This window comes from Hypoxylon trugodes (genome assembly GCF_022578975.1).
Source record: "Hypoxylon trugodes strain CBS 135444 unplaced genomic scaffold F4822scaffold_3, whole genome shotgun sequence".
Lineage (NCBI taxonomy): Eukaryota > Fungi > Ascomycota > Sordariomycetes > Xylariales > Hypoxylaceae > Hypoxylon > Hypoxylon trugodes.
In genome coordinates, this window is record NW_026250018.1 from 2,213,993 (window position 1) to 2,241,888 (window position 27,896).

Sequence of the window (27,896 nt, forward strand, 5' to 3'; positions counted from 1 at the left end):
GCACCCGATTTCACAGACCATTTTGCTGTAGGTATCTGTATGACCTCGTAAAGTGTCGACAAATTCGCAAGATTAAATTTGTCCTCGTCGATAAGAACGATAGAGGGGTGTTTTCAACGGACGAGACTGTCATTACTCATCCCTACCTCCTCTTCTTAGTAGGACCAGTGACGTGAATTAAGTAGGAGTAGAAATCGTTAGCAGGAAAAGGACAAGATTTAACTTTGCTTGCATTCTTGCGCCTCTTGCTTCGGCTTCGCGCCATCGTCCTGTATAAGGTGTTAGCTTCGTTTCTAAAGGATTCATAAGAAAGGGATTGACAAACATCGTCATCGGACTCCTCCTCTTCGTCATCGCGATCCTCACTTAGGTCATCATCCTCATCGTCATCGTCTTCATCAAATTGCTCCTCCTCAAGGTCGTCAAGCTCCTCAAAGGCCAAGGCCTCACCAGTAAACCAGTCGATGGCTCGAGGAATCAACTTCTCCTTGATGTCTTCACCGAGTTGGTAATCTAACTCTAGGCGCTCCTCGATGTCAGAAGCGGCATCATCGTCGTCATCGGTGGGTGCCTTGGGGGGCGAGAAGAAGTTGAAAAACGACTCGGTGGGGACAGTCTTCTTGACAATGCGGGTTTGCTTGGTGTCTATTAAAATTAGTAAATGGGACTGAAAATTTCACCTAGAAGTGTCTTACTCTTGTTTCGCTGCTTCTTGCTCTCGATGCGAACAGTGAGATCCTTGCCTTCCTTCCAGTTGATCTTATCACCTTCAGCGTGGTCGTAGATGAAATCACCGCCATAGCCGCTTTCGTTCTGGTAGAAATACGTCTTGGTGACTGTCTTATTGGTGAAGAAGTCGTTCTCGGCGAACTCGAAGATCAAGCGGAATCCAGGCTTGTCCAGGTACTCCATTCGGATGTCGGTGAGGTAGCGGAGAGCAGCCTCATCGCGGTCAGTGATCATCTCAGCGAGTGAGATCTGGTTCTTCATGGCAGACAGCCAGAATTCAGGAATACCCTTAACGAGCTCGGCGTTGTCAGAAGCCGGCTTGTCATCCTTCTCAGCCTTAGTCTCATCCTCTTCCTCGTTCTCTTCCTCACCAGCCTTGACCTGCTCCTCACTAGGTTCCTCGCTACCGTTGACGATCGCGGCACGCTGCTGGTAGAGGGGTGTGAACTTGGCGAAATACTTCTTCTCTAGCTGGAGAACCTCCTCCTGGAACTCGGCCTCAAGCTTCGAGTGGTCTTTTTGGATACCCTTTAGGCCAGCAACACGGCGACGAACGACGGCGGGAAGGGACTCGATGTAACCTGATGATCGACCAACTAGAGAGCCAAGTCGGCCTTGAATCATCTGAACCAGCTTGGGGTTCTGGGCAAAGATAGACGCGGCAGCAGCGCGATCCAGATCCTCTATTGCGCAGATTAAGTTAGCAATGCTAGCTCTTCAGCACATTTAACATTGAAGTTATCTATTTACTTACCTTCCTTGATACTAGCGACGCCCGGTTGTTGGGCATGGGAAGAGATCGGGGCATTGCTAGCAGGCGTATTTTGCGGAGTACTGTGGAGAGAAGACCAAACGTCAGTGTTCTGGGGAAGAAAAAAAAATACGGCTGAGAGGCGATTCTACTTACGGAGCAGGAACCTCTGCACGTCGATTCTTAATCGGTTCCGCCATTTTTGCTGATGTTGCCGCAGGAATTGCGATGTGTGATTGATTCGCAAACGAGGGTGTTGATATCTGATTGGGGACTTAGTAGTCCGCGGTAGATAAAAACTGTTTTTGCAAAGAGGAAAAAAAAAGCTAGGCAGTAGTCAAATTATTGAGGTGGTGTAATGTAGGGAAGATGTACGCCGCAATCACAGGTTGGCAAATTCTTTGAATTTGTACGCCGTGTTTGGACGAGTACGGGTTAGGGATGTGTGGTTGATGAATTTGATTGATGTAAAGGGGAGAAATTAGTTGAACCTAGAACAAGGTCAACTGCGAGGAAGGAAAAAAAACGAAAAGACAGTAGTTGTAGTGGTGAAATGGTTCAGGTAGTTTATGGTGATGGGGAATTTGATGAGGGAGGGCAAAGACTGGACTGGTCTGGTGGGAGAGGCGAAGTGGGGGAAAGACACAACCCTGTCAGTGTCCCCTCCAAAGCCTATAGTAAAGCAGAGAAGTTGTTGGGTGCCGCCGTCCCTCAAATAAATTTTCCTTAAATTTTTTAGGCCATTAAACTTCAGGGCACTTGCGCGAACAAACTCGCCCTGACCACTAACTGTACTCGTACCTACCTTCTGTAATTCGCTATGTATGTATGGATGCACAACTGTGGCTTCCTACATAAAATACCTAGGTACCAAGACACCGTCATTTATATGGATCTGAGGGGCACGCAAGCGACCAGACCAGACCGTGGACGGCCTGTAGACTTACATATAAGTACGTGCACGGTACTGAGGTACATACACGTATGAATTAAGTGCCATGCTTCGTCCAAGATGTAGGTACCATACGAGTAGAGACTTGCTTAGGAATGTACTTATCCACTTCAGGTACATTGACCAAACCTGATTGAAAGCGGTGTAGATAATCAAGTCGATCGACTAAAAACAATCAGATACCCAGGTACAATATGTCGACCTACATCTACATATGTACATATATAGATGCACCATAATAGACATACATCTGCATACCAAGCTAAACACTTCACGATACCTGCATTTCCATACATATCTGTACATATTCATACACCATTTTAAGGTTAGGGTAATAGGGTTTTCTATTAATGTTTAATGAAGATATGCATTAGACATCCTCAGCGGCTTCTACAACTCGCCGTAGGTAGCCAGCCACGTCAACTCACGTAGCGTGGTGTATGCTGCATGTAATGTAAGTAGTGGTACCTCAGGGAGGTATTGACACTTAAAAACTTTAGACACTATTCGCCTTGCCTATTCGGGCAATACGAACATTCAAAGGTCATGGCCTATGCACTCTTGGCGGGACAAAAGCATATTCTTATCGTTATCGCTATCGTTATCATTGTCGGTCAAGTCCTGGGCCAAGGGTTCGAGGTCTTATCCTTATCACTTATCGTCGGCGCTTTCAAGATACGGCATGTCTCATGGATCAAGCTCATAGTGGATCATTTAAACTTGTAGTAAATTGTCCAAGAGTTCCATCGTCACTCTCTAGTTGAAGACTCGAACTCGAGTAAGCAAGATTAACATACTCGATCAAACGCAGAGGTCAATTCCTCTTTTGGAAACACGACATCACATTGGTGCTCGCAGAATCTGTTGCGCTTCAAATCCTCCTACCGACCATCCAGGATGTGCATTATCATTCCAGTCCTCCCTCGACCAGATCGGTAGTTCATAGTTGCAAGGTCGCGTGCAACTGCTGCTCCGGATCCTACTCCGTCGCATGTAACGAACGACATAGAGGTATCGTGTCGATGGTATACACATACTCCTACTCGGGTAGCGGATGAATAGAGGGGTGCACGTGAATTATTACGATAGTACATTGACCATGGAGGAGCACGATAATGATGCGCAACCCGAGCGCACCGGCCCTGTGCCTATGTATGGACTGAGCTCTAACCGAAGTAGCTCAAGTATCTTCGAGGATGTTGAGATGGCACAAGACGAGGTAGGTTATGTATATTGTTTAATGATAGCTTCGTTGATTCTAAAACTCTGCTTCCTTCACAGCTCTTCTCTGGTCCTATGGCAGAAAGCTTACCGACAAGTCTTTCGGCCTTTTCCCACCGACGTCAGCGCGCAGACTCCACGGCAAGCTTCGCATACTATAATGAAGAGGAAAATGAGCAGGAGCCGATATTACTATATAGAGAGGACGGGGCTGTGTCACTCGATATAGAGGAGACTCCGTTTGATCTCGACGAGGACGAGATAGAGGGAGAAGAGAGCTCGGAGCTTGAACTCGAAAACGGCGATGCGTACGATGACTATGCCCTGCGTAGAAGATCCTCAACACAATCTAGGACATCCGTTCATGCGCGACTCATTAGGTCGGATAGTGGCGTGACGGATATGAGCACTCGTGGCCACGGTCGAGTCAGTCAGAAATTACACATGGTTAATGAGGACCTCACCATTGTAATAGCTGGCTTTCGTACGAGCAAGCCCGGCTATGCTACCTACATCAGTATTTGCATCCTAACGTTGGGACTGGCGTACCTCCTCCTGCGATGGCTTCCGCGATGGCAAGTCAAATTAATCGGCGAGCCATGCCCACTTCATGATTGTGAATGGGTAGTACTTGAGGTTAGTCGCTTGAGATACTTGTGTAACTATATGAACCGGTGTATTGACTATTATAGAACCAATGGGGTGAGATGGCCATTCTGAACGTACATTCTCAAACCTATAACCGTCCTATCTCTACCGTATTTGGAGCGCCGGAGAAGATTTTTGCGCAATTACTAGAAGACGATGCCGACCCATTGTTGCCCGAACTCCGGACTCTGAATTACCGATATGTTCGCTTCTTCTTTCACCCACTAAAAGGGAAATTCGTTATATGTAACGGATGGAAGGATCCTACGTGGATTCGAGTACGATCACTTCGCGCTGGCATCGATGGTGAGGAGAAAGATCACAGGGAACGTGTCTTTGGGGCAAATCTCATCGATATTGAGCAGAAATCTATTCCACAGTTGCTTGTGGATGAAGTACGTTATCAACCGCCAGACATTTTTACAAAACTAACAAGTCCTAGGTTTTCCATCCATTCTATGTATTTCAAATAGCGAGCCTTATTCTTTGGTCCTTAGACGAATACTATTACTATGCTGTTTGCATATTCGTCATGTCGGCCGGCAGCATTATAGCGACTCTGGTAGAAACGCGCGCTGTGAGTATTTCTTAATACAACCCATAAGATGTGTCATTACTTATACAATCCAGACAATGCGTCGCCTTCGCGATATATCTCGCTTTGAATGCGACGTGCGAGTCCTTCGAAATGGCTTCTGTAAGTAAAATCAGCCGCCAATCCAGTCAGTGACATTTTGCTAATTGTGTTAAGGGGCCCACGTTTCTTCAAGTGATTTAGTACCTGGAGATGTGTATGAAGTTAGCGACCCTAGCTTGACACAATTCCCTGCCGATAGCTTGCTGTTGAGTGGAGATTGCATTGTCAACGAGAGTATGCTTACTGGCGAATCTGTACCGGTCTCTAAAATTCCAGCTACGGACGAAACTCTCCAAATTATGAATCTTGGGGCTTCCACAATCTCACCCGATGCTGCCCGCCACTTTCTCTTTTGCGGGACGAAAATCATTAGAGCAAGGCGGCCACAAGATAATCGAGATGATGAAGCCGTGGCGCTCGCTATGGTGGTAAGAACTGGCTTCAACACGACTAAAGGTTCGCTTGTTCGCTCGATGCTCTTCCCCAAGCCATCTGGGTTTAAATTTTATCGCGACTCATTCCGATACATCTCCGTCATGGGCGGTGTCGCAATACTTGGATTCATTGTATCCTTCGTCAATTTCATTCGCCTAGGGCTGGCTTGGCATTTGATAGTTGTGAGAGCTCTTGATCTGATTACCATTGTCGTCCCACCAGCTCTTCCAGCTACGCTTACGATTGGAACAAATTTCGCCTTAAGTCGGCTCAAGAAGAAGCAAATATTTTGTATCAGCCCGCAGAGAGTTAATGTGGGTGGAAAACTTGATATCATGTGTTTCGATAAAACGGGTACTCTTACGGAAGATGGCTTGGATATTCTTGGTGTTCGGCTGGTGTCTCGATCGACAAACCGATTTGACGATGTCGTCTCCAAAGCGTCAGATTTAGTCCCTTCAACAAGTTTGGTCGGTATTCCCGGGGATAAGTACGATGTAAACCGTGCTGCCCTATTCACCATGGCCACCTGCCACTCGCTTCGCTCTGTTGATGGCGAGCTTGTTGGAGATCCATTGGATGTCAAGATGTTCGAGTTTACTGACTGGACATTCGAAGAAGGCAATCAGGGTGGTACCGACCAAGAAGATGATGAACAAGGTGGTCTATCTCCTTCGGTTGCCCGACCGCCCCCATTAGCCCTATATGGAACAGATGGATATGGAAATGCTCAAGGGCGAAACGTAAGTTCGAGTGTTTAAGCAATCTTCGTATTCACCTGACATGTGTTTAGGTGCCAATTGAACTGGGGATATTGAGATCCTTTGAGTTCGTCTCGCAGCTTCGAAGGGCTAGCGTAATCGTGAGGGCCTTCGGCGAGCAGAGCGGAAGCATCTTTGTTAAGGGTGCGCCCGAATGCATGCGGGATATTTGTCGGGCTGAGAGTTGTAAGCCGTCCTCTCGAGTATTTATCTTTGGCGATTCTAACCTGTATAGTCCCGGACGATTACGAGGAACTCCTATCCTATTATACTCATAAAGGATACCGAGTCATTGCGTGTGCCACCAGATATATGAAAAAGTTGTCATGGGTTAAATCCCAGAAGATTAAGCGTGAAGAAGTTGAAAAGGATCTCGATTTCGTCGGCTTTATAATTTTTGAGAACAAGTTAAAGCCTACAACTGCTGGAGTACTCAAAGAGCTCACTCGATCGAATATTAACTCAGTAATGGTAACAGGTGACAATATATTGACTGCCATCAGTGTGGCAAGGAATTGCAGTCTCATTGATAAGGATGCACATTGTTTCGTCCCTCATTTTGCTGAAGGTAAGTCATTATTAACCCATTTGAATGTGAAAAATTCTAGAAAATATGCTGACATAAGGCTCACATTGCAGGAAATTCTCGCGATCCTAACGCGCGTTTGCAATGGGAAAGCATCGATGACTCGGCATATCAGTTGGATTACCGAACCCTTCTAGTAAGATATCATATAATCTGGCTATTAGTATGATTTCGCTAATCGCGTAACTATTTAGCCACTTCCTGCTCCTGTGGATCGTGATGCGTCGTTGCCATACGACATAGCGAACCTCAGAAACTATTCCCTCGCAATTAGCGGTGATGTCTTTCGATGGATAGTTGACTTTGCTCCGAATGAGGCTATGCAAAGAGTAAGTAACCATTGTCTCCCAATGCCACATCAAAAAGCTAATGAAATATCAGATGCTGGTCCGAGGTAGAGTATTCGCTCGCATGTCCCCGGATGAGAAGCACGAGCTCGTGGAGAAACTTCAGAGTATCGACTACTGTTGTGGCTTCTGCGGAGATGGTGCGAACGACTGCGGCGCTCTTAAGGCCGCAGATGTCGGCATCTCGCTATCTGAGGCCGAAGCTTCTGTTGCTGCTCCGTTCACATCTAGGGTATTCGATATTCGATGTGTTCCTGACGTGATCCGGTACGTTTATCTATTGGCACCAGCAAAAATATCCACAAAGTTAACCGATATTCAGTGAGGGACGAGCAGCTTTAGTTACTAGTTTTAGTTGCTTCAAGTTCATGAGCATTTATTCTGCCATACAGTTCACCTCCGTTAGCTTTCTATATGCTTCGGCCTCGAACTTGGGAGACTTTCAGGTGAGAACGCCTACCCTTGTGGCACCTTGCGCTTTGACTAATGGGCATCCCCAGTTTCTTTTCATCGATGTCCTCCTTATTCTACCGATTGCGATCTTCAGTAAGTTACACTGAAACTCATAATACCAAGTCTAAGCTACTAATTTGTCTCGTAGTGGGTTGGTCAGGACCATTTCCGGTATTAAGCAAAAAGCGACCGACGGCAAATCTGGTATCAAGGAAGGTCCTTACGCCCTTGCTAGGGCAGATGATCATTTGTATACTCATACAAGCTGCTGCATGGATCATTGTGCAAAAGCAGAGCTGGTAAGCTTTACATTTAAAACCCACCTCGTTCATGATTCTAATAATCATTCTAGGTACATCCCGCCCCACGTCAATCCGATTAAATCCAATATCAAGAATTCGGAAAATACAGCTTTGTTCCTTGTATCGTGCTTCGAGTATACCTTCATCGGAGTGGTTCTAAATGCCGGACGCCCGTTTCGACAGCCGATGAACCAAAACTGTAAGTTATCGCTATTTTGCACATCACTTTGAGGGTCTTGCTAATTTATTTTATAGGGCCATTTATGACCACCATCTTCACGGCCCTGGTCCTCACGTTTTATATGATTTTCGCGCCGGCTCATTCCATCAAGAAACTCATGAAATTAACCAATATTAGCCCATCTTTCGAGCTCACACTTGTAGCTCTTGGTGTGCTATACCTCATCGTTGCCTGGATCGGAGAGAACTACGTGTTCCAAAGACTGGCGCGAGGGTTCGCACAAGCAAAACTGGCTGTTACGAAACAGACCAAGAAGAGGAAGGAATATAAGGTCATCTTGGAGCGGATGCAAGCTTGACCTAGATTTAATATCACTCAACCCAATTATATAGGAGCGAGGATTGGGAATTTGGCGACGACATAGCGGATTTTAAGAGTGAGCTAGATTTATACCTCTTGTATATACTTATATATATCAAAATTTTTGCATGAAAGCACTTTTGGATCATCTCCCCTCAGTGACATTCTCATGAACAAATATATCACATATCAATCACTAGGTTGATCGTTAATAATTATCTAAGTAGATTAAGTAGTACACTTGGCGTGATGTTAATTGTGGAGGCTCTTTTTTTCCTGATATAAACTCACCGTCTTATTGTGATTAAACTTAAGGCAGAGTCAAGGTATCACTTTCATCAGCAAGCACAAATTCAAGTAACAATATTAAAATAGGGTATCTATTCCAGAGCGGGATCTGATTCAGCTTCCCATGCTTTTAGCCATCTATTTTATGATTTTAACATCAACTCTCCATTTCTTCATCCGCTACCCCATTCTCGAGGCTTTTCTTCGTTCGAGGCACCTCGAAGACAACGGCACCGTTCTTTCCCCCCTTTATCTTCTTCCACTGGCCAAGTCTGTGATCTTTGCCAACTCCGACTACGACACAGAGGCCATCTTTACCACGATCTCCCCTTTCGAACAAGGCGATGTCGTTGACTATCCCCTTGACAACCCATGGAGCTGGTTTGGTTCTGTTGATCCCGTTGGTGGCACCCTCATCGTCCGAGTCATCCGCGTGCACTCCATTGGGCACGAGGTCTAGGCTGGATGATGGATGTCCCAAGATACCTGCTGGCTCAATCTTTCTCTTATCGTCACTTAGTTTCCAGACTCTGACATGTCCGTCCCAGCTACCACTTAAGATTAGATCAGAGTAAGGTAGTGTTCGAAGGGCAGTGATCCACCGGGGTTGTGGAGGTGGTACAACTTTAGGACCTGGGGTCTCTTCCGCCGATGCTTCCGTTGGCTTCAATGGTTCCTCCAACCCATGGGCTTGTGCTAAGATGAAGAGCGGCTTCTTCTTCTGTATGCTCCATAAAGCTAGCGACCCGTTGTCGCTACCTGTGACGAAAAGATCATCATCGATCATTGCAACACGATCCATGCTACCCTCATGAGCTAGAGACCGCGGATCAATATCTGGCTTTTGCTTCTTATCAATCGATCCGCCCCGGAAAACCAACTGAGTTTCCTCAATGACTTTCCATAAGCGGGCGGTTCGATCTCGGGCACCTACACTTATGCATCGTTCTTGTGCCAGTGCATCTATATCGACTACTTCATCTTGGTGACCGAATAGTGTTTCGATATACGCTAACTCGTCCAAGCTCCATACCTTTACGGTACGGTCCTTGGAGGCTGAGTAGAGTTGGTTTGTGCCTCGTCGAAATGCTAGACCCGTAACTGCATCTCGATGATGTGTAAAGACACGCAGGGGCTTCAATGATTTGGCCTCGTAGACGATTAGGCGCTTATCCGCGCCACCCGTGACTACAAATTTGCTATCTTGAGAAGCTGCCACACATAAAATGTCCGATATATGTCCTTGATAACTTTTGTCCTTTTCCTTCTTTGGATTTCCTTTTCGCACCGCGACTTTTGTGGGTTGTCGGCGCGGAGGAGCGGGTGGCTTCTTTGGCTTTTTCCTGGTGGTTTGGGGGAATTGATTGGCGGGTAGATCTTGTAGTTTCCACTTGACTAGACATCGGTCTTTTGTAACGGTATAAACGTATGGAGCGCATATGGCTACAGACGTCGTCGCGAGTGTATTACACCGAAATAGTGTATGTGAGGCCTGATCAACTGCTAGTTCTGAAGCAATTGCTCGATAGACCTTTCCCTTGGCTTCGGCTACATCTTCTTGTAGACGCGCCGCTATTATATCGCGGTCGATATCTTCAGCATTAAAGCCTGCTTCGTCGACTTCTTGTCGAACGTTCTCAAGATACCGTTCGGCGAGTCTTAATCTCTTTTCTGCTGCGGTCTCTCCTTCTTTTTCAGAATCTGAACCAGATTCCGAGGCTTCAGGCTCATCGATCCCATCGTAGCTTTCGGAGTCGCTTCCCGATATAGACTCATCTCGTTCGACTCGTTTTTTTGGTGCAGGTGCAGGTTTAGGCGCGGACTTGGAAGTTTTGGATGTCGCGAATCGCTTTTTAGGAATATCGGTAGCAGGTGCTCGTTTTCGTTTTTTCTGCGCACCGGGAACGGTAAAGAAAGAAGACATAATGGTGTTATGTGAGGTCTCGAGTGACCTATACAATCGTGTATTGGTCTTCTCGTGCCTTTGGAAAATTTCAATATTCAAAAAGACAAGGTCTTATCCATTGCTAAGAAAAAAAAAAAAAAGTTCAGTATCTGCGGGACAGTGACAGGGATCCATGTCGGTGCAAACCTTAGCCTCCCGAGCCACTGGCTTTCATAGGTGGTCAATGGGTCGAGGTGGGGCGCGGCTGAGGGACCTGTGGCTTGTAACTCCGACCTCCGACCTGAATCTTAGAGTTCTAGAGCTTCGCAAAGCAGCTTGCTAGGCTGTAGCTACCTTGCGCGTCTACATACATATACTCAATTACTTGCGGCGGTTCATACAACAATACCTCCTTCAACTACCTCAGACAACATCATACAAAACCTATCACCGTCTAAGCAAGTACTTCAAAATGTAAGCTTCCCAAGGCTGTATAATTCTATTTAATTGAATGCACTGACATTGGCTGAATAGGGAGGTACTATTAGGAATCACCGGCAAGGACTTCACATTAATCGCAGCTTCTAAAGCTGCGATGCGAGGAGCCACCATCCTCAAGGCTTCCGATGACAAGACACGATCACTGAATAAGCATACACTTGTTGCCTTTTCTGGAGAGGCTGGCGACACAGGTGCGCAAGCTCTCAAGGCGGTTGTTTCTAGCACCGAAACTTAGCTAACTGATTCGTAGTCCAATTCTCCGAGTACATCCAAGCAAATGCCCAGCTCTACTCTATGCGGAACGAAACCGACTTGTCTCCTACGGCGCTCGCACATTATGTACGTGGAGAACTCGCCTCGAGCTTAAGATCGAAGAAGCCGTACAATGTCAACCTCCTACTAGGAGGTGTTGACCCCATCACCCACAAGCCCAGCCTATTCTGGCTGGATTACCTAGCAGCTCTAGCTTCCGTTCCCTACGCCGCACACGGTTATGCACAATACTACTGTCTATCGATTCTAGACAAGCATCACCACCCCGATATGACACTGGTCCAGGGTATCAAGGTACTTGAGATGTGCACGGACGAACTCAAGCGACGTTTACCTATTGATTTCAAGGGCATGACAGTGAAGGCGGTTACGAAGGATGGCATTAGGGAGATCGAGTTCAATGATGATAAGGTTGTCAAAAGCGCATAAGAGGGGCTAGTCTTCCTTTCCTGGCTGGTGGACGTATGTGTAACAACAATATTAGGACGTTAGGCTAGGTGAGATACCACACGACAGCCTAATAATCAAGTCGCAGGCCGGCCTAAGAGCCTGTTGCATCTGCGATTGTCTAACATGGTATTCCTTTTTTTTTTCCTTTTCTTTTTAACTGTTGCATATGTGATCAGAGGTCTCGCTCGTTGGACTGTTATAGGCTAAGGTAACATTTCGGGTTGGGGTTATCAAGAAGTAATCTCGCTCTTCCACAGAGCGCACCAACCCACCATTTACCCAATCCGAGTATTATTGGCAAATGGTAAGGCTACACAAAGAACATATATCTCGTACTTATAAGACCCTATTTCGGGTATTCTTGAATTGTGTCCTGCTTGCTCAATCCAGACATCGCTATTCCTTTCGTGTCCTGTATCCAGTTTGACTCTCATGGTCATACTTGGCAATTAGCAACTGCATGTATGTACTGGTTGAATAGTTGAACTGTCATTTTATTTATACGATGGCCCCGTCAAGCGGTGTATTTTACTTTGGGCGGTGAGATTACTTCTGCATGATGCTACGCCTTTCACCATGCAGGCAAGCTTCCTATTGGAACGCTGTAGCCTTGTTGCAGCGGAGTTACATTCGCCTTTCCCTGCTAACCTTGCTAAACCAACAGCTAAGGCGGCTAGGCAAAAGCTACAGTACAAGCCTTATCAATAGAATTTGGAAACGCTTTCCCTCGAACCTGACCCACGAACGTTTTAGCGGGTAATTTTTTTTTTTTATGATTTAGTCATTCAACAAATAGAGCCGAACTGTATTTGCGTAGACATGGCAATGACAGTTATCGTCGGGAAACTTAATTAGAATTTTTTACTGTCGGACATATTCCGTTCTACTGTAGACCTAAATCTTCTTTTTTTTTCCCTCGTAGCAATACAATCAGACATACATCATTGGCCCCCCTTAACAAACGACAACGTGTATCTGTCACGTTCCACGTTCATCAGCTAAACGCATATGTACCTAGGTAGGCTGAGAATGAAGGTTGGGTAGAACAACTAAAAAAAAAAAGTGTGGGATGAATACATACATGTATTCCCCCATCGGACTATACCGAGTGAGACTCAGGATAGATACAAACGGTGTTCACTCCAATACGCAAGTAGTGTATGCAGAAGTACATAAACCCAGACAAAAAATAATAATAATAAGATAATACAATATTGCCACTACTTAGAATATACATATACGTACCCCATATCTATTGTAATATTGGAACCATCTCGAGGAGTTTTCGATTTAATAGCAGCTAACCTAGGATAATTTCTAGAAAATGCGAGACAGCTCTGCTAGAGATGAATCTTTTGGTGGCGGATATTCGGCTAACCTGAGCTGATACGTTGATCGACCTATGCCTGTAAGATGTAGTCGAAAGAATTTCCCTAATATGTAAATTTAAGTTAAATGTGCTTCGTCGGAGGGGACTGTCTAGCTAATTTGGGTTGGCTATTGGTAACTTCCAAGTTTCGATTGCTCCAAGGACTTTCGTCACAAAGACCAAGAGGAGAAAAAAAATTGTCGCAGTTGCCCAAACTAGGAAGGGATAGTGCGTTGTGATAGACGTAAAATGCGGTACATTATGGTAAGAGGCAGCTAGAAATCCATAGGCCCTTCCTCCTATGGATGGGGGCAAATACGACTTCGGTTTGTACCTACCTTAGCTACTTAGTATGCTTAGTATACCTTTGAAGTTACTTGATATCGTTAGTTGACATCCCACTTTCCTTGATACGAATCATGCGGTAATTGAGTAGAGTTGCTAACAATTTCCCTATTTCGGCCTATCGATATCGATAATTGCCCCCCATCACCCCATGCAGGTCGATTGCAATTGGGTAACTAGCACTGCAGTGGCAGGGCGTAACTACCCAGTTCAGGTAGCCTGGGTAGGAGGTACCTTAGTCACGGACCCAACGCTAACGCGTTCTCGATTTTCGACACAACTTCAAAACTACTGAATTTTTTTCATCTGATCCGTTCTCAACCTTTCCCCCACAATCCCTTTGCCATACCTACCTCAAACACTTCCATATCCCTCCCCCTGAAAAAAAAAAAAGAGGCATTCTGCGTTTTTTTTTCTGTTTGGGGTCTTCTCTTTCCTTTGAAAAGATCTGGTTTTTTACTTTCTTTTCTCAAGGGAGCTTGAAGGCAATCTATCTTAGACGCTGTGTCCTGTAATCATTTACGGAACTTACACAGCACGTTAGCAACGTCCCTGCATCTAAGTCGTTTCTACAACGACCAACACCCTAATATTTATTTTGTCGTGTGGTTCTTTCCTTACGACAATTTCGGTATTAAACGCCTAATTATTTGGACCTGCCTGTCCACGTTCTTGCCGTGACTCTCATTTCTCTTCATCGAACTCGTTCGTTCTTTCGAGAGAATTAATCGGCTGGGTTCCGTACAAGAAAATTTTTTCTTCCTCAGCACCTACGGCATACATACATTTACTCGTTACCTTACAATTCGAGAAATCATTCCACATAACTTTTTAACTACCTCACTACCGCGAATATGGCTGATCAGCTTAACATGGGCGGCTTGAGCTTGGGCGACCAGCAACAGTCGGCACCCCGTTCTTACATCCCTCCTCACATGCGAGGCAAGGTTGGTGCTGCTAACCCTCCTCCCCCTATGGGCGCCGGTGGTCCTCCTCCGAACATGAATGGCCTCAATAGCAGCGCCTGGGCTGGGTAAGTGATATCCTTATGGTTTTTTCATTATTGCAAAAATTCACTTGCGTAATGTTCCATCCCGATCATCAAACGGAAGAAACTCATTTAATATGTTATACTAATACGGTGATTTCTACAGGAACAACAACTTTGACGCTCGACCTGCCGGCGCAGGATGGGGTGCTCCTGACTACCCCCCTCCTCCTCAACAACAACAACAACGCTCAGGCCCCGGAGGTTGGAATAACAATCGACAGTTCGATCGCAACGCGTACGGCAACCCTGCTGCTGGCGGTGGTAACAACAGCGGCGGCGGCGGCGGTTATGCTAGAGGCTCCGGCGACGGCCAGTGGCGCGATGGCAAACACATTCCCGGCCCTCCCAACCCTCGTATGGAGCGTGAACTTTTCGGCACTCCCGACGATCCTTCCAAGCAACACACAGGCATCAACTTCGAGAAGTACGACGACATCCCCGTCGAAGCTTCTGGACACGACGTTCCCGAGCCTGTCCTCACATTCAGCAACCCTCCCTTAGATGACCACCTAATTCGCAACATCGAGTTGGCCCACTACAAAGTCCCGACTCCCGTTCAAAAGTACTCGATCCCCATTGTCATGGGTGGACGAGATCTTATGGCTTGTGCCCAGACTGGTTCCGGAAAGACTGGTGGTTTCCTCTTTCCCATCCTGTCCCAAGCCTTCCTTACTGGCCCGTCCCCGGTTCCCGTCGGCCAACAGGGCGGTGGTTATGGCCGCCAACGTAAGGCTTATCCCACTTCTCTAATTCTAGCCCCAACTCGTGAATTGGTCTCCCAGATTTACGACGAGGCACGCAAGTTTGCCTACCGATCCTGGGTTCGACCCTGCGTGGTCTACGGTGGCGCTGATATAGGTTCCCAGCTCCGCCAAATTGAGCGAGGCTGCGACTTGCTTGTTGCTACCCCTGGACGTCTTGTTGATCTCATAGAGCGAGGACGCATTTCTCTCCAGAACATCAAATACCTGGTCCTTGATGAGGCCGACCGTATGCTGGATATGGGTTTCGAGCCTCAAATTCGCCGTATTGTGGAAGGTGAAGATATGCCTGGTGTTCAGAACCGTCAGACGCTCATGTTTTCTGCTACTTTCCCCCGAGATATTCAGATGCTTGCCCGTGACTTCTTGAAGGATTATGTCTTTCTTTCAGTTGGTCGGGTTGGTTCCACCTCCGAAAATATTACCCAAAAGGTCGAGTACGTCGAGGACACCGACAAACGCTCTGTCCTTCTGGATATTTTACACACTCATGGCGGTGGTCTTACTTTGATTTTCGTTGAGACGAAGCGCATGGCGGATTCGTTGTCTGATTTCTTGATCAATCAGAATTTCCCGGCCACGTCCATCCACGGTGACCGCACGCAACGTGAACGAGAACGAGCATTGGAAATGTTCCGAAATGGACGTTGCCCCATCTTAGTCGCAACTGCTGTTGCCGCTCGTGGTTTGGATATTCCCAACGTCACGCACGTTGTTAACTACGATCTTCCTACTGACATAGATGACTATGTCCACCGTATTGGTCGTACCGGTCGTGCAGGAAACACGGGTCACTCTACAGCATTCTTCAACCGAGGTAACCGTGGCGTCGTAAGAGACCTCATTGAACTCTTGAAGGAAGCTAATCAAGAGGTACCGAGCTTTCTTGAGACTATTGCCCGCGAGAGTTCCTATGGAGGCGGACGAGGTGGACGTGGTGGCGGTCGCGGCCGTGGTCAGAATGCCAACCGTGATTTCCGAAAGTACGGCGGAGGCGGAGGCGGTACTGGCTTTGGCGGTGGTTCCGGAGGTGGTTTCGGAGGTCCTCAGCAATCTGGCGGTTATGGTGGCGGTGGTGGAGGTGGTGGCTTCAACGGTCCTCCCCCTAACCAAGGCTACGGCGGTGGCTATGGAGGCGGCGCTCCATATGGAGGTGGAAGCTACGGTAACCCTGGTGGTCCGGGTGGCCAGGCCTCGTGGTGGTGATCTCCAATATCATCAGAAACGCCTCGATCTTCCCTTCTCATTCGCAACCCGCATGCATGGATAGGGAAAGGCATCTACGATGCGGCACATAGATTTCGCGTTTTCATTTTCTGCTATGCACTTTCTCAGTTAACTTACGCAAGGTTTTATCTTTTTTCTTTTTAGCATTTATTCGATCACCCCGGAGCAAATTACCCTTTCATACGGCACTACCCCGACTTCCAGCCTCCAACCTGGATCGGCATATTCGAGTTCTACCAAATAGGACTCTGGCATACGATAGACGGCATTTGTCTTTATTTCGGCTGCACCCCTCACAACTTGATACCCATAGAAGACTGCGAGGGGGGCATTTGCGAGCAGCCGCACGAGACGCTTGGAGGTCACACATGTACCTTGACCAAGAAACTTCGGAGATATTCATCACATAGACGTGCGACATGAAATCATACAGCTCTTACGACGATGATGATCTCCGATTCGATGTACCACGTATTTGCCTTTTGGAAGCCGGCCGAGACTATTTCTCGTTTTCCCATAGAATGGGGTAATGCGCTATCGCATGGCCGTGGATTTGTGTTGATGGCATATTCATAGACAAAAGTGGATTTCTCGGTTCTCCGGTTGAGTTCTTACACAAGAAGGCTCACCATGGTGAGGGAACCACATAGAGGGCAATGAATATAGAATGGTAATCTTCGGTGGATTGAGAAAACAAAATATGGCGTCTCGGCGAGCAGGCTAGGAATCCAGACCTCTCTAAAATCAAGGAGAAGCATGTCTGGGAATCTGCTCTGACGATCAGGGCATAGGGAATTGTTTTGCTTCCCATTTGCCACCAATGGTAGTGCTTTCGCGGACATTGGCTGAGACGTTTTCAGGCCCTTTGAGGTTCTTCGCGCTGTGGTGGACTTAGAAGAGAAACCACCTACGACGGACTGAGAACTTCCCAAATAAAAAAAAGTTCCCTGTTTACTCTAGACTACGATGTGTGATGCATAGTAAATTGTTTTCTGCTGACAGTGATCAATATTGTTTACCTCGGCTTTCATTCCAAGTATGATACCAACGACGGCCAGTACTTCCCTACAAATGTAAGCAGGTAATTAGGTGGGTGCAATTGCGCATTTAGTGAACCTGGCCCGTGATTAATAGCGGCATAATGAAAAATTATAGTGACTTTATTAGCGTTTTTTTAGGGTACTGTTTCTCAATTACAGGTGGGGGGTATACAGGCTAGGTATCTAGGTACTTTCCTTTGGTTGTCGTATATTAGTGGAGACTCGTGGCTGAAATCCAATAAATTCTCCAGCTACGTGCGGCGCGCCTTCTAATGTTGGCCTCTAAATTAGGTATGTGCGACAGTGCAAAAGCTTAGGTGCCCAGGTGACGCGCCGTGAGAAGGCACCTACCAGATAGCTACAAACACATTAATCCGTTAACTTTTCCTTCGCAATTTAAATCGACCAAACTTTCCAATTTTTGTGCGGTCAAACCTGCAATTTCCAGCCCGATCTTCCAACAACGATGTCTTAACTTCGGCATCGCAACGCTGGCCTTAATTCCTAGGCAATTCTTCTTTCTTTTAATACTGTGATTTTTTTCATTTATCATCACGAAGTTCGTCATCGCACGACCCGGATCCGTACGGTCCAATCAATTGATCTTCCAACCGCCCACGCCATTTAATTCCTGGTTTCTATCAACTTCCCATCATCCTATACAGACGCGATGGCCTCTAGAGAAGGCACCCCCGAGCACAGTCGCTGGTCGCGCGCATCTAGTGCTGCTCCGAGGGATAGTACGCCAGGCGACAACCTAGAGGCCAGCATTGTCAAGTCCGAATCTGGACATGGAAGTAAGCGACCCAAGAAGCAGTCTACCGCCGCTGCTACAGCCACATCATTCCCTACCATGGGAAAAATAAAGCACCTGAAGAAAGAAGATGGAGATCCTCTATGGAGGAAGGACATTCAGTACGATTTCCTGAAGGCCGTCTTCGACGATGAAAACAAAGTTTTCACCAATAGCTATGAACCCATCGGGGATGGCAAGGAGAAGCAGAGCTTCGCCGACCTATACATTGACACTATGGCTCGAAGTAGCAAAACGAGCAAGGTTCTTAGAGATAAACTGCTCAGCGACCGAGAAGCCGCCAAAAGCATGGCCATGGTTTGCCTGCTTGTCAATGTGGGTCGAATGAACACAACTCTGAATTGTAAGATCGCATCGATTGAATTCAATATTTAACTTGTATGACTCCTACTAACATCTTTCTACCAGTCTTTCCCGAGATGCGAGCTCAACTCCGAACGTACCACGCTATCCCGTCTCTACAAGCACACCAAGACGCATCTGCTTACAAACAACTTCAAGACGCACCGAGATTAAAGTCCATTCTCAAAGGTGCTGCCGAGGACCGTGAGGAGCCGCACGAGTTGGGTGATTTTAAAGGGAAGGATCCTCCTCGTTCGAATCCAGTCAACCTCATCTTTCTCATTTGTCAGCAAGCGTCTTTCATCGCAGATTTACATTTCCCCCCCGGTGGCGAATTCCACGATCTTATCATGAAGACAAACTATACCAGCAAGTCACGAGCGAGAGCTTTCCTGTGGTTGATGTGGTTCTACCTAGAGTCAGACTTTACTGAAGAAGGCTGTGAAGAGAACCCCTTTGGTCCGGGCGTCGACTATGAAACCGAAGTAGCCAACCAAGGTGTTCCCCGTATGGAAGAGATGACGAAGGAAGAGGAGGACCGCGAAAACGTTGACCCTCCGGAGGAACTCGAATTCGGACGAGAGAAGCAGAGCCACAGAGCGAAGATCATCGCAGCCGATCAAGCCTACCTAGCAGATCACCAGAACAAGCGAGGTTCCAGGGGAAGAATCATACCTGATGAAGGACCTACGGCGGCCATCCTTCCTAGGATACGCCCATCGAAGCACGAATCGGATATGGATAGTACACGATCCACCCCGCCGCCGAGAGCTTTGTCCCGCATTGGTGCTAACAGTACCGGACGACGGGGTGGAGCGCCCTTGAAGCATTTGATATTTGAAGGATCCTCACCTGCAGGACCCAGCTCCCATGTGATTGAGGGTATACTTCCACGAAAGCCCCGCCCCCCTACCGCGCATCAACTCGCTGTAGAACGCAACCGAAACCAACGAGTTGAGCACATTCTCGGCCGTGGCCTGCGAAAACAGTATCACTTCGCACGAAAGATACGTCGACAGGAAGGTGCAATCATACGTGCGAAACGTCGTCTAGCAGCAATGAATGACCCACTCATAGACAGCGATGAGGATGACTACATGATGGCCCATCGAGAGCAGAAGCAGACCTTCATCGACCGAGGCTTTGGTGGTCTTTGTCAATTGCATCAGGAAGAAGACGACTTCGGGGAGGAGTTTGCGTCTTATTCAGCCTCACTTCGAAGGGCGGATCGTCGACTCAGACGTTGGGAAGGTCGATCCGACTTAGGGATCGTGTCAATAATGAAGAGACGAATTGCGGGGTCAGATTATGCTTCGCCAGATCCGCAGGGCGAGCACGGCGGAAACGACAGTCCCGAGAAGATGAGCATAGTCAAGACCAAATCGAATGGCAACACCAATGGAGATATTACGATGGAAGACGCAGACGACCTAGATCCAGTGGAGAAGGAACTACTAGGCATTGACAGCGGAGGTGAAGAAGATGAAGGTGAAGGTGAGGGTGATGGCGAGGGTGATGGCGAGGGTGATGGTGAGGGTGAGGGCAAAGATGAATCCGAGGGTATTGATGACGTTGGAAAGGCGTTACTAGGTCTTGATGGTTCAGAGGGCTCGGATAGTTCGTAAGTGCTTACCTAGGTATGGTAGGCAGGCACTGGATTACAGGATCGTTGGCGTTATTATGGTTGGTAACACGTTATTAGCCAGTTCATTTGCGTCTTCAGCAGGCCTAGTATGGCCGAGGGAGAGACGCATTGTATAACAATAGGCTGGAAGAAGTGCTTACTAGACAAAAGCCGAAAGGGAGCAACAAGGCGTTACGCTAGCTAATACATACGAGGATTTTAATACATGGCAGCTTGCTAAGTGATAAAAAATTTTTAAATATGTTATAATCGCGATGTTCTAGTAGTGCAATCATGCTTCGACCTATAGGGCACTAGTCTTGTAAAATATTTATTTGAAAAAGAAAAAAAAAAAGAGATCTATCCTAAATAGTCTTAAGTCTATATTGTGGGATTTTGGTAGATATTGGGTGATATTATTTTGTAAACAACAGGGAAACCAACTATTTGCAAAAGTGGTGATATTTGAAGTATGACCACTCCATCTAAATTCTTGAGCTCACCCAACCGTACTCTTACAGTTACAAAGAGTTTGTTGCCATTCGAAGACATTCTCGCAACAGAGGTATATCAAATCCTTCATGACAAACTCTCTAGTTGATTAGTCGAACCACAGTGTGAAATCGTGGATACTCAAGGCACAGCAACAGCTGTATTATAAATCAACAACTCTAGTTGGAGCTCTAGAAGCAACCAATGGGGCCCATCTAGTTTCAGGGATGTGGGTCTATTTTCTCGGAACCGGTGTCGGGCAATTGCTATAAGGTCCGAAAGTGGGGGGACCGATAAAGCTTAACTCTTCCCTGGACATTAAAGAGATCTCTTAGGTACTTAGATACCTACCTAGGTAAGTAATAGATATAGGTATTAGATCTAGATATGTGTATCTATAGTCAGATTAACTTCACCACTCAGAACAAACGAATTGGTAATGTCTTATGCCAAATAATATTACACGGAGAATGCATGTGTGTCTACCAATGAACAGTTTCAGTGAGGAAGGAATAGTATACAATGTTGAATATACCGAATGCCTTTCCGGAATTCGGAGTGAAACGGGTACGGGATTGAAAGCAAGTAAGATAGAGAGTTAGGAGAGTTACGGAAATAGGAAATAGGCCAGCAACAGCTGACGACTTCTACTTTCCAGGTTACAACATGGAGCGAGACCATGTTATCAACGTACGTACAACTTATGTACATACAATTATGTAGGACAACTGCATATTGTTCTTCACCGATATTTGGATTATTAACAGTTGAGTACGTAGACCACTGCATTCTCTTCCCGCTGTCATGCGTCATCCGCATAATCCTCTCATTCGGTACAGAAGAAAAGAAGATGGCAGGGAAGGAAAAAAAAAATAGGCTCATCATTTTTTACATGCCGACTCGTACTATAAGGAATGTGATTGGTGTAACACCACGGATTGACACCAACCCGTTTAGCGAGCTCGTAACTGAATCCCAGGAAGTCTGTCAATTTGATTCAACCCGCCGTATAGTCGTATTTTATTTTATTTTCTTCGACTATTATATCATGTCGTAGTATTTAAACATGTACCCCGTTCTATAGGCTACATATGTACCTAGGCGGCCTAAGGTAGTGGAAAGGACTTTTTGAGAGTGGAGACCAAAGTCCGGATAGCGGGGCCGATGAGTCGAGGCATCATACTAAAGGTAGAAGGCGCTTTCCTTAATCTTTGCCTATTTACACGGTCAAAATTTCTTTTTTTTGTCCGACTCTGTTTCAATTGCCTTATTTTAATTTCTATAATATTATCCTACTTATACCTATACATATCTACCCAATTTTGGCTTATACGGTGATGTAAATACCAAACAGTTAAAAAAGCTGTAGGTATAGATCCAGCCTTCTAGGTAATAAACGGCGAGATAACTGCCGTCTGCCCTCTGCCGCATATATTACCTACCTCTTTTAACCTAGGCTCTTTCTGCAATCACCTCTCCTTGCTTGATACTTAACAAACGAGTTGAGTTACTTCGACATTTTGTTGAGATACACACACATCCGAGTTTCAATATAAAACAGAACAAGCCACTTACACTTAATCTACGTCACTATCGCATTGTGTGTGCGACCAAGTGCCGATTTGCTTCTTTTGGGGCCATACTATGGCACATGAAATTGAAGACAAAGAGACAAAACCGGCCGACCCCCAGGCAGATGTCAACAACACCGCCAACTCTGAGCCGGCGACTCCAATCTCGGTCTTCATAGACCCTGAGGAGGAAATCCGTAGACATGGGGAACCTGAGGAGAAACGAGTTGAGCGCGAAGAGTTGAAACATACCCAGAGCTATGCCACCGATACAAGTGCGGTCACTCGTACCACCACAAGACCGTCCTTATCTGCAGGCAAGAAGCCGTGGTATAAGACGCCGAATCCATTGCGATGGGGTTCCATCCCACCTGTTCCCAAGGAGCGGGAGGTCTCCAGGGAATACAATGCTGGCTTCCTGAGCAAGCTCACGTTCCAATGGATGGCTCCTTTAATGAGTGTAGGCACTCACGCCGATATATTCCCTTAAACTGGACCTTACTGACGAACGAGTAGGTAGGATATAAACGACCTTTAGAACAGGATGACCTCTGGTTGGTGAACCCTGATCGAACTGCCGAGAAGATGACAACCAAGACGAGGGAGTCATTTGAGAGACGAGTTAAGAAAGGCGAAAAGTACCCTTTACTTTGGGCAATTCATGAAACTTTCTTCTGGGAATTCTGGATAGGTGGTTTCAGTCAACTTGTCTCGTCCATCTTTCAGGTTATGTCTCCTTTCACGTTGCGCTACCTCATTCAATTTGCGCAAGAGGCTTGGGATGCTTCCCAAAATGGACAACCTCTCCCCAAGATCGGCACGGGTATCGGCCTAGTTATTGATGTAACCGTCATGCAGATTCTCCAAAGTTTGGGGGTCAACCATTTCATTTACCGCGGTATGATGGTAGGAGGACAATCGCGTGCTGTCCTCATCAGTCTCATTTTTGAGAAGTCCATGGTCCTTTCCGGTAGGGCAAAAGCCGGTGGTAAAGAAGCTGCCGACGACGCAGCGGGTGACGGCCAAGGAGAGAAAGGAAAAGACGCCGCAAAAGATGCCAAGACAGAGAAGCCAGAAAAGGCCGCCAAGGATGCGAGAGATAATAAAAAGGGAATTTCCGGTGATGGCACTGGCTGGAGTAACGGCAAAATCGTGAACTTGATGAGCGTCGATACTTATCGTGTTGATCAAGCAAATGCCCTATTCCACATCATTTGGACGGCGCCAATTTCTTGTCTCATAACTCTCGTTGTCCTCCTTATCAATCTGACGTATAGCGCTCTCGCTGGATTTGCACTTCTAGTCATCGGAGTTCCCGTCTTGACTAGAGCAATTCGACTGCTATTCAGACGCCGTGCTGCTATCAACAAAATAACGGATCAGCGTGTGAGCTTAACTCAGGAAATTCTCCAGTCGGTTCGATTTGTGAAGTATTTTGGATGGGAAGGGGCTTTCCTAGAGCGTCTAAAGGACATTCGAGCTCGAGAAATCTACGCCATTCAGATTCTCTTGGCAATTCGAAATGCTATCAACGCTGTCAGCATGTCGCTTCCGATTTATGCCTCTATGTTGTCGTTCATCACTTATTCGCTCACGGACCATGGTCTGCCGGCCGCTCAGGTTTTCTCCTCGCTCGCGCTTTTTAACGGATTGCGAATGCCCCTTAACTTGCTTCCCCTAGTTATCGGTCAAACGGTCGATGCTTGGTCGTCCCTAAAGCGTATCCAGGACTTCATGCTCTCCGAAGAACAGGAAGAAGACGTCGTTTTGGAACCCGAGGGAAAATATGCAGTCGAAATGCACGATGCAAGCTTCACCTGGGAGAGGACGCCGACTCAAGAAAACGAAGGCTCTCTGGGTCCTAACGGGAAAAAGGAAGATAAGGCCGGATCCACGCAAAAGGCCGCAAAGCGCACCTCTAAGACAAGCAATAACGGTGGTCCTTTAGAAGAGAGTTCTGAAGATACTGCAAGCACACTTGTGGAAGAACGCGAGCCTTTCAAACTCCAGGAGTTGAACCTTGCCATTGGTAGAAATGAGCTCATTGCTGTCATCGGAACTGTTGGATGCGGTAAGAGTTCTTTGCTTGCCGCCCTTGCCGGCGATATGCGAAAGACCTCGGGTGAGGTTATTCTGGGTGCTTCTAGAGCATTTTGTCCGCAATATGCTTGGATTCAGAATGCGAGTGTCCGGAATAATATCCTGTTTGGAAAGGAGATGGACCGCGATTGGTATAAGGAGGTTGTAAGAGCGTAAGTGAACCCGCGAATGACGATCTAGTAGCAGATACTAACTTGTGTAACTAGCTGTGCCCTGCAAACCGATCTCGACATGCTTCCCAACGGGGATGCCACTGAAATCGGGGAGAGGGGAATCACGATATCAGGCGGACAGAAACAACGACTTAACATCGCCCGAGCCATCTACTTCGATGCTGATATAGTGCTAATGGACGACCCTCTTAGTGCGGTTGACGCTCATGTCGGTCGACATATCATGGATAACGCTATTCTGGGTCTCCTCAAAGACAAATGCCGTATTCTGGCAACACACCAACTGTGGGTCCTGAACCGCTGTGACAGAATCGTCTGGATGGATGGTGGAAAAATCCGAGCAGTTGATACGTTTGACAACTTAATGGCGAACCATTCTGGTTTCAGGCAATTAATGGAGACGACAGCTCTAGAAGAAAAGAAGGAAGAGCCAGCAGCAGTCGAAGAAAAGACAGCCGAAGTTGAAAAGGACAAGAAGAAAAAGAAGAAGAGCCAAGGGTTGATGCAGGCGGAGGAGCGAGCCGTGGCGAGTGTTCCTTGGTCCGTATACGCTGTTTATATTCGGGCTTCGGGAAGTATCTTTAACGCCTTATTTACGGTCCTCATTCTGTTACTTTCTCAAGGTGCTAATATTATGACGAGCTTGTGGCTTTCATATTGGACATCAGACAAATTTGGCCTCAGTACTGGGGTGTACATCGGTGTATATGCCGGTCTGGGAACATTACAAGCCTTGCTTATGTTCGTCTTTTCGCTCTTGCTGGCTGTTTATAGCACGAACGCTAGTAGAACTCTTCTGAGGCAAGCTGTAACGAGAACGCTCAGAGCACCCATGTCGTTCTTCGACACGACACCGCTAGGTCGTATTACGAATCGGTTCTCGAGAGATGTCGATGTTATGGACAATAACTTAGCAGATGCGCTGAGGATGTATTTCCTAACGTTGGCTATGATCACGTCGGTTTTCGCGCTGATTATCGCTTTCTTCCATTACTTCGCAATTGCGCTGGTTCCACTGGCTATTCTCTTCGTGCTCGCGGCGTCGTACTACCGAGCTTCTGCACGAGAAGTCAAGCGTTTCGAATCCGTACTCCGCTCCGTAGTATTTGCGAAATTTGGCGAAGGCCTCAGTGGCGTGGCTTCTATCCGCGCATATGGCTTAAAAGGTCGCTTCATCGCCGACATCCGAAATTCAATTGATGAAATGAATTCAGCGTATTACCTAACGTTCTCAAACCAGCGGTGGTTGTCTTTACGTTTAGACACAATCGGAAACGCGCTTGTGTTCACAACAGGTATCCTAGTCGTTACATCCCGATTCAACGTTCCACCATCGATCGGTGGTCTTGTGCTCTCGTACATCCTCTCCATCGTGCAGATGCTGCAGTTCTCAGTTAGACAACTGGCTGAGGTAGAGAACGGCATGAATGCTGTGGAACGTCTGCAGTATTACGGGAACCAACTTGAGGAAGAAGCACCGGAACACACTATTGAAGTTCGCCCGTCTTGGCCTGAGAAGGGCGAGATTGTGTTTGATAATGTGGAGATGCGGTACCGTGAGAATTTACCGCTTGTGCTTAAGGGCTTGAGTATGCATGTTCGCGGTGGCGAGCGGATAGGTATTGTGGGACGAACGGGTGCGGGTAAGAGTTCGATTATGTCGACCCTTTTCCGTCTGGTTGAGCTCTCGGGTGGCCACATCCGTATTGATGGGCTTGATATTTCAACCGTCGGGTTACATGACCTGCGCTCTCGTATGGCTATTATCCCGCAAGATCCCACACTGTTCCGTGGCACCGTGCGCAGTAACCTGGATCCCTTCGGCGAGCATTCTGATGCGGACTTGTGGTCTGCGTTAAGGAAGGCTGGTTTAGTGCCCGCGGACGCCAATATCGATGACAAGGACCCCACGAGAATACATCTCGATAGTGTGGTCGAAGAAGAAGGGTTGAACTTCTCGCTTGGTCAGAGACAACTTATGGCACTTGCGAGAGCACTAGCTCGCGGGTCTAGGATCATTGTCTGTGATGAAGCGACGTCGTCGGTGGATATGGAAACCGATAACGCGATCCAGCGAACCATGGCACAAGGGTTTAAGGGCAGGACGTTACTATGTATCGCGCATCGATTACGCACGATTGTGGGCTACGATCGTATTTGCGTTATGGATGCGGGTAGCATAGCAGAGCTAGGCCCACCGCTTGAGCTGTGGAGAATTGAAGGGGGTGTGTTTAGGGGTATGTGTGAGCGAAGCGGTATAAGAGAAGAAGATATCATCGCTGCGGCGGCGGAGATGAGGGTTGCCGAGGGGCTTGGGGATAGGGAGATAGAAGAGGAGTTGGATGAAAAATTGGAAGAGGCGGGAGGCTCGTCATCGAGGGGGAAGAGAGAGAAGGATGATGTGGTGTAGATGTGTGATATGTGATATGTGTTGGGTATACCAGTGGACTTGTGGGATGGGTTGGATAGATTTTTTGTACACACCTACATGGATGATATACGAATATATGAAGCGTTCGAACTTTCGACATAAGTATCTGGTTATGTTACACGAAGTGCAGTTGGGAATATACAGGTCGACGGAAATGAGACTTGTGCGACGTTGGGTACACCTTCGGTTAGACGGCGCTTTAACTTTGATACACGTTCCTTTAGTGGTTGATTTATGGTGGATATCTTACACGCAATCAACGTACGTGCTTAGGATCTAGCGGAAAATTACTCATAAAAGAGGAATAATAGAGTCCGAACAGACAAGAAGAAGTGGATGAATACGTAAGTTGCGGTGGATAGGGGGCTATTTAGTTATTTACAGCTGAACTTGTTAGGTGTGCTTACGCAAGATCCATGGCTCCATATACTATTTTTATATAATTCTACAATAGAGATCGCCAACGCAAGGGCGTCCTATCTTACGCCAACCACAGCCCTACTACCTACCCAAGATGTTGGCCCTTAAACCGTTATTATAGATGCCGATAGATAGATCGACGTGAAGTGAGGAGTGTTGGATAAGTATAAGAATAGGCTATGAATACCTGCATTTCTATTTATCGATATATATATATATATATATGTCCACATACACATCCATATAAATGAACAGTATAAAAATTCGGAAGCTAACATATCATTCATATATCCTACGCTACATTACTATCTGCCCCCCAAATTTATTCGTGGACTTTACACCGCCTTAGCTTCCACTATCCGCCCTTACGTATACG

General features: G+C 46.8%; 7 protein-coding genes across 7 annotated transcripts; 5 read left to right on the forward strand and 2 right to left on the reverse strand.

Annotated features, from left to right (window-relative positions):
- Positions 1 to 68: 68 nt before the first annotated feature.
- Positions 69 to 1,990, reverse strand: F4822DRAFT_176028 (nucleosome assembly protein). Its single transcript, XM_051453341.1, has 5 exons — positions 1,637 to 1,990; positions 1,484 to 1,563; positions 696 to 1,412; positions 326 to 645; positions 69 to 269 (listed from the first exon to the last, which is right to left on the reverse strand). Exons 1-5 carry the CDS (start codon positions 1,678 to 1,680, stop codon positions 219 to 221), a joined length of 1,212 nt encoding a protein of 403 aa, XP_051316928.1. The 5' UTR covers positions 1,681 to 1,990; the 3' UTR covers positions 69 to 218.
- Positions 1,991 to 2,962: 972 nt separating this feature from the next.
- F4822DRAFT_395802 (uncharacterized protein) lies at positions 2,963 to 8,497 on the forward strand. Its single transcript, XM_051457457.1, has 16 exons — positions 2,963 to 3,651; positions 3,714 to 4,289; positions 4,346 to 4,696; positions 4,744 to 4,878; positions 4,932 to 4,998; positions 5,053 to 6,116; positions 6,167 to 6,320; positions 6,370 to 6,702; positions 6,774 to 6,856; positions 6,915 to 7,049; positions 7,102 to 7,334; positions 7,390 to 7,513; positions 7,568 to 7,613; positions 7,669 to 7,819; positions 7,873 to 8,021; positions 8,078 to 8,497. The coding sequence occupies exons 1-16, from the start codon at positions 3,487 to 3,489 to the stop codon at positions 8,359 to 8,361; spliced, it is 4,050 nt and encodes a 1,349-aa protein (XP_051316929.1). The 5' UTR covers positions 2,963 to 3,486; the 3' UTR covers positions 8,362 to 8,497.
- A 218-nt stretch (positions 8,498 to 8,715) lies between these two features.
- Positions 8,716 to 10,683, reverse strand: F4822DRAFT_395803 (WD40 repeat-like protein). Its single transcript, XM_051457458.1, has one exon. It carries the CDS (start codon positions 10,573 to 10,575, stop codon positions 8,809 to 8,811), a length of 1,767 nt encoding a protein of 588 aa, XP_051316930.1. The 5' UTR covers positions 10,576 to 10,683; the 3' UTR covers positions 8,716 to 8,808.
- A 191-nt stretch (positions 10,684 to 10,874) lies between these two features.
- F4822DRAFT_395805 (nucleophile aminohydrolase) lies at positions 10,875 to 12,413 on the forward strand. The gene is made up of 3 exons (XM_051457459.1): positions 10,875 to 11,010; positions 11,071 to 11,228; positions 11,288 to 12,413. Coding segments are annotated over exons 1-3 (612 nt in total). The 5' UTR covers positions 10,875 to 11,008; the 3' UTR covers positions 11,740 to 12,413.
- Positions 12,414 to 14,159: 1,746 nt separating this feature from the next.
- F4822DRAFT_176309 (DEAD-domain-containing protein) lies at positions 14,160 to 16,592 on the forward strand. Its single transcript, XM_051453342.1, has 2 exons — positions 14,160 to 14,507; positions 14,629 to 16,592. The coding sequence occupies exons 1-2, from the start codon at positions 14,329 to 14,331 to the stop codon at positions 16,490 to 16,492; spliced, it is 2,043 nt and encodes a 680-aa protein (XP_051316932.1). The 5' UTR covers positions 14,160 to 14,328; the 3' UTR covers positions 16,493 to 16,592.
- Positions 16,593 to 17,815: 1,223 nt separating this feature from the next.
- F4822DRAFT_176344 (uncharacterized protein) lies at positions 17,816 to 20,669 on the forward strand. The gene is made up of 2 exons (XM_051453343.1): positions 17,816 to 18,710; positions 18,776 to 20,669. The coding sequence occupies exons 1-2, from the start codon at positions 18,224 to 18,226 to the stop codon at positions 20,332 to 20,334; spliced, it is 2,046 nt and encodes a 681-aa protein (XP_051316933.1). The 5' UTR covers positions 17,816 to 18,223; the 3' UTR covers positions 20,335 to 20,669.
- Positions 20,670 to 22,052: 1,383 nt separating this feature from the next.
- F4822DRAFT_395821 (ATP-binding cassette transporter protein YOR1-like protein) lies at positions 22,053 to 27,590 on the forward strand. Its single transcript, XM_051457460.1, has 3 exons — positions 22,053 to 22,860; positions 22,917 to 24,648; positions 24,703 to 27,590. Exons 1-3 carry the CDS (start codon positions 22,470 to 22,472, stop codon positions 27,077 to 27,079), a joined length of 4,500 nt encoding a protein of 1,499 aa, XP_051316934.1. The 5' UTR covers positions 22,053 to 22,469; the 3' UTR covers positions 27,080 to 27,590.
- The last annotated feature ends 306 nt before the right edge of the window (positions 27,591 to 27,896 follow it).

Excerpts from the sequence above, each read along its gene's own strand:
- F4822DRAFT_176028 (XM_051453341.1), bottom strand. The coding sequence starts at position 1,680 with ATGGCGGAACCGATTAAGAATCGACGTGCAGAGGTTCCTGCTCC. Across the intron at positions 1,413-1,483 it reads CGTCGCTAGTATCAAGGAAG|AGGATCTGGATCGCGCTGCT; the intron begins GTAAGTAAATAG and ends TCTGCGCAATAG. Across the intron at positions 646-695 it reads CAAGAAGCAGCGAAACAAGA|ACACCAAGCAAACCCGCATT; the intron begins GTAAGACACTTC and ends TAATTTTAATAG.
- F4822DRAFT_395802 (XM_051457457.1), top strand. The coding sequence starts at position 3,487 with ATGAATAGAGGGGTGCACGTGAATTATTACGATAGTACATTGACCATG. Across the intron at positions 4,697-4,743 it reads CACAGTTGCTTGTGGATGAA|GTTTTCCATCCATTCTATGT; the intron begins GTACGTTATCAA and ends AACAAGTCCTAG. Across the intron at positions 8,022-8,077 it reads ACAGCCGATGAACCAAAACT|GGCCATTTATGACCACCATC; the intron begins GTAAGTTATCGC and ends TTTATTTTATAG.
- F4822DRAFT_395803 (XM_051457458.1), bottom strand. The coding sequence starts at position 10,575 with ATGTCTTCTTTCTTTACCGTTCCCGGTGCGCAGAAAAAACGAAAACGA.
- F4822DRAFT_395805 (XM_051457459.1), top strand. Across the intron at positions 11,229-11,287 it reads TGGAGAGGCTGGCGACACAG|TCCAATTCTCCGAGTACATC; the intron begins GTGCGCAAGCTC and ends ACTGATTCGTAG.
- F4822DRAFT_176309 (XM_051453342.1), top strand. The coding sequence starts at position 14,329 with ATGGCTGATCAGCTTAACATGGGCGGCTTGAGCTTGGGCGACCAGCAA. Across the intron at positions 14,508-14,628 it reads AATAGCAGCGCCTGGGCTGG|GAACAACAACTTTGACGCTC; the intron begins GTAAGTGATATC and ends TGATTTCTACAG.
- F4822DRAFT_176344 (XM_051453343.1), top strand. The coding sequence starts at position 18,224 with ATGGCCTCTAGAGAAGGCACCCCCGAGCACAGTCGCTGGTCGCGCGCA. Across the intron at positions 18,711-18,775 it reads AATGAACACAACTCTGAATT|TCTTTCCCGAGATGCGAGCT; the intron begins GTAAGATCGCAT and ends TCTTTCTACCAG.
- F4822DRAFT_395821 (XM_051457460.1), top strand. The coding sequence starts at position 22,470 with ATGGCACATGAAATTGAAGACAAAGAGACAAAACCGGCCGACCCCCAG. Across the intron at positions 22,861-22,916 it reads GGCTCCTTTAATGAGTGTAG|GATATAAACGACCTTTAGAA; the intron begins GCACTCACGCCG and ends ACGAGTAGGTAG. Across the intron at positions 24,649-24,702 it reads TATAAGGAGGTTGTAAGAGC|CTGTGCCCTGCAAACCGATC; the intron begins GTAAGTGAACCC and ends TTGTGTAACTAG.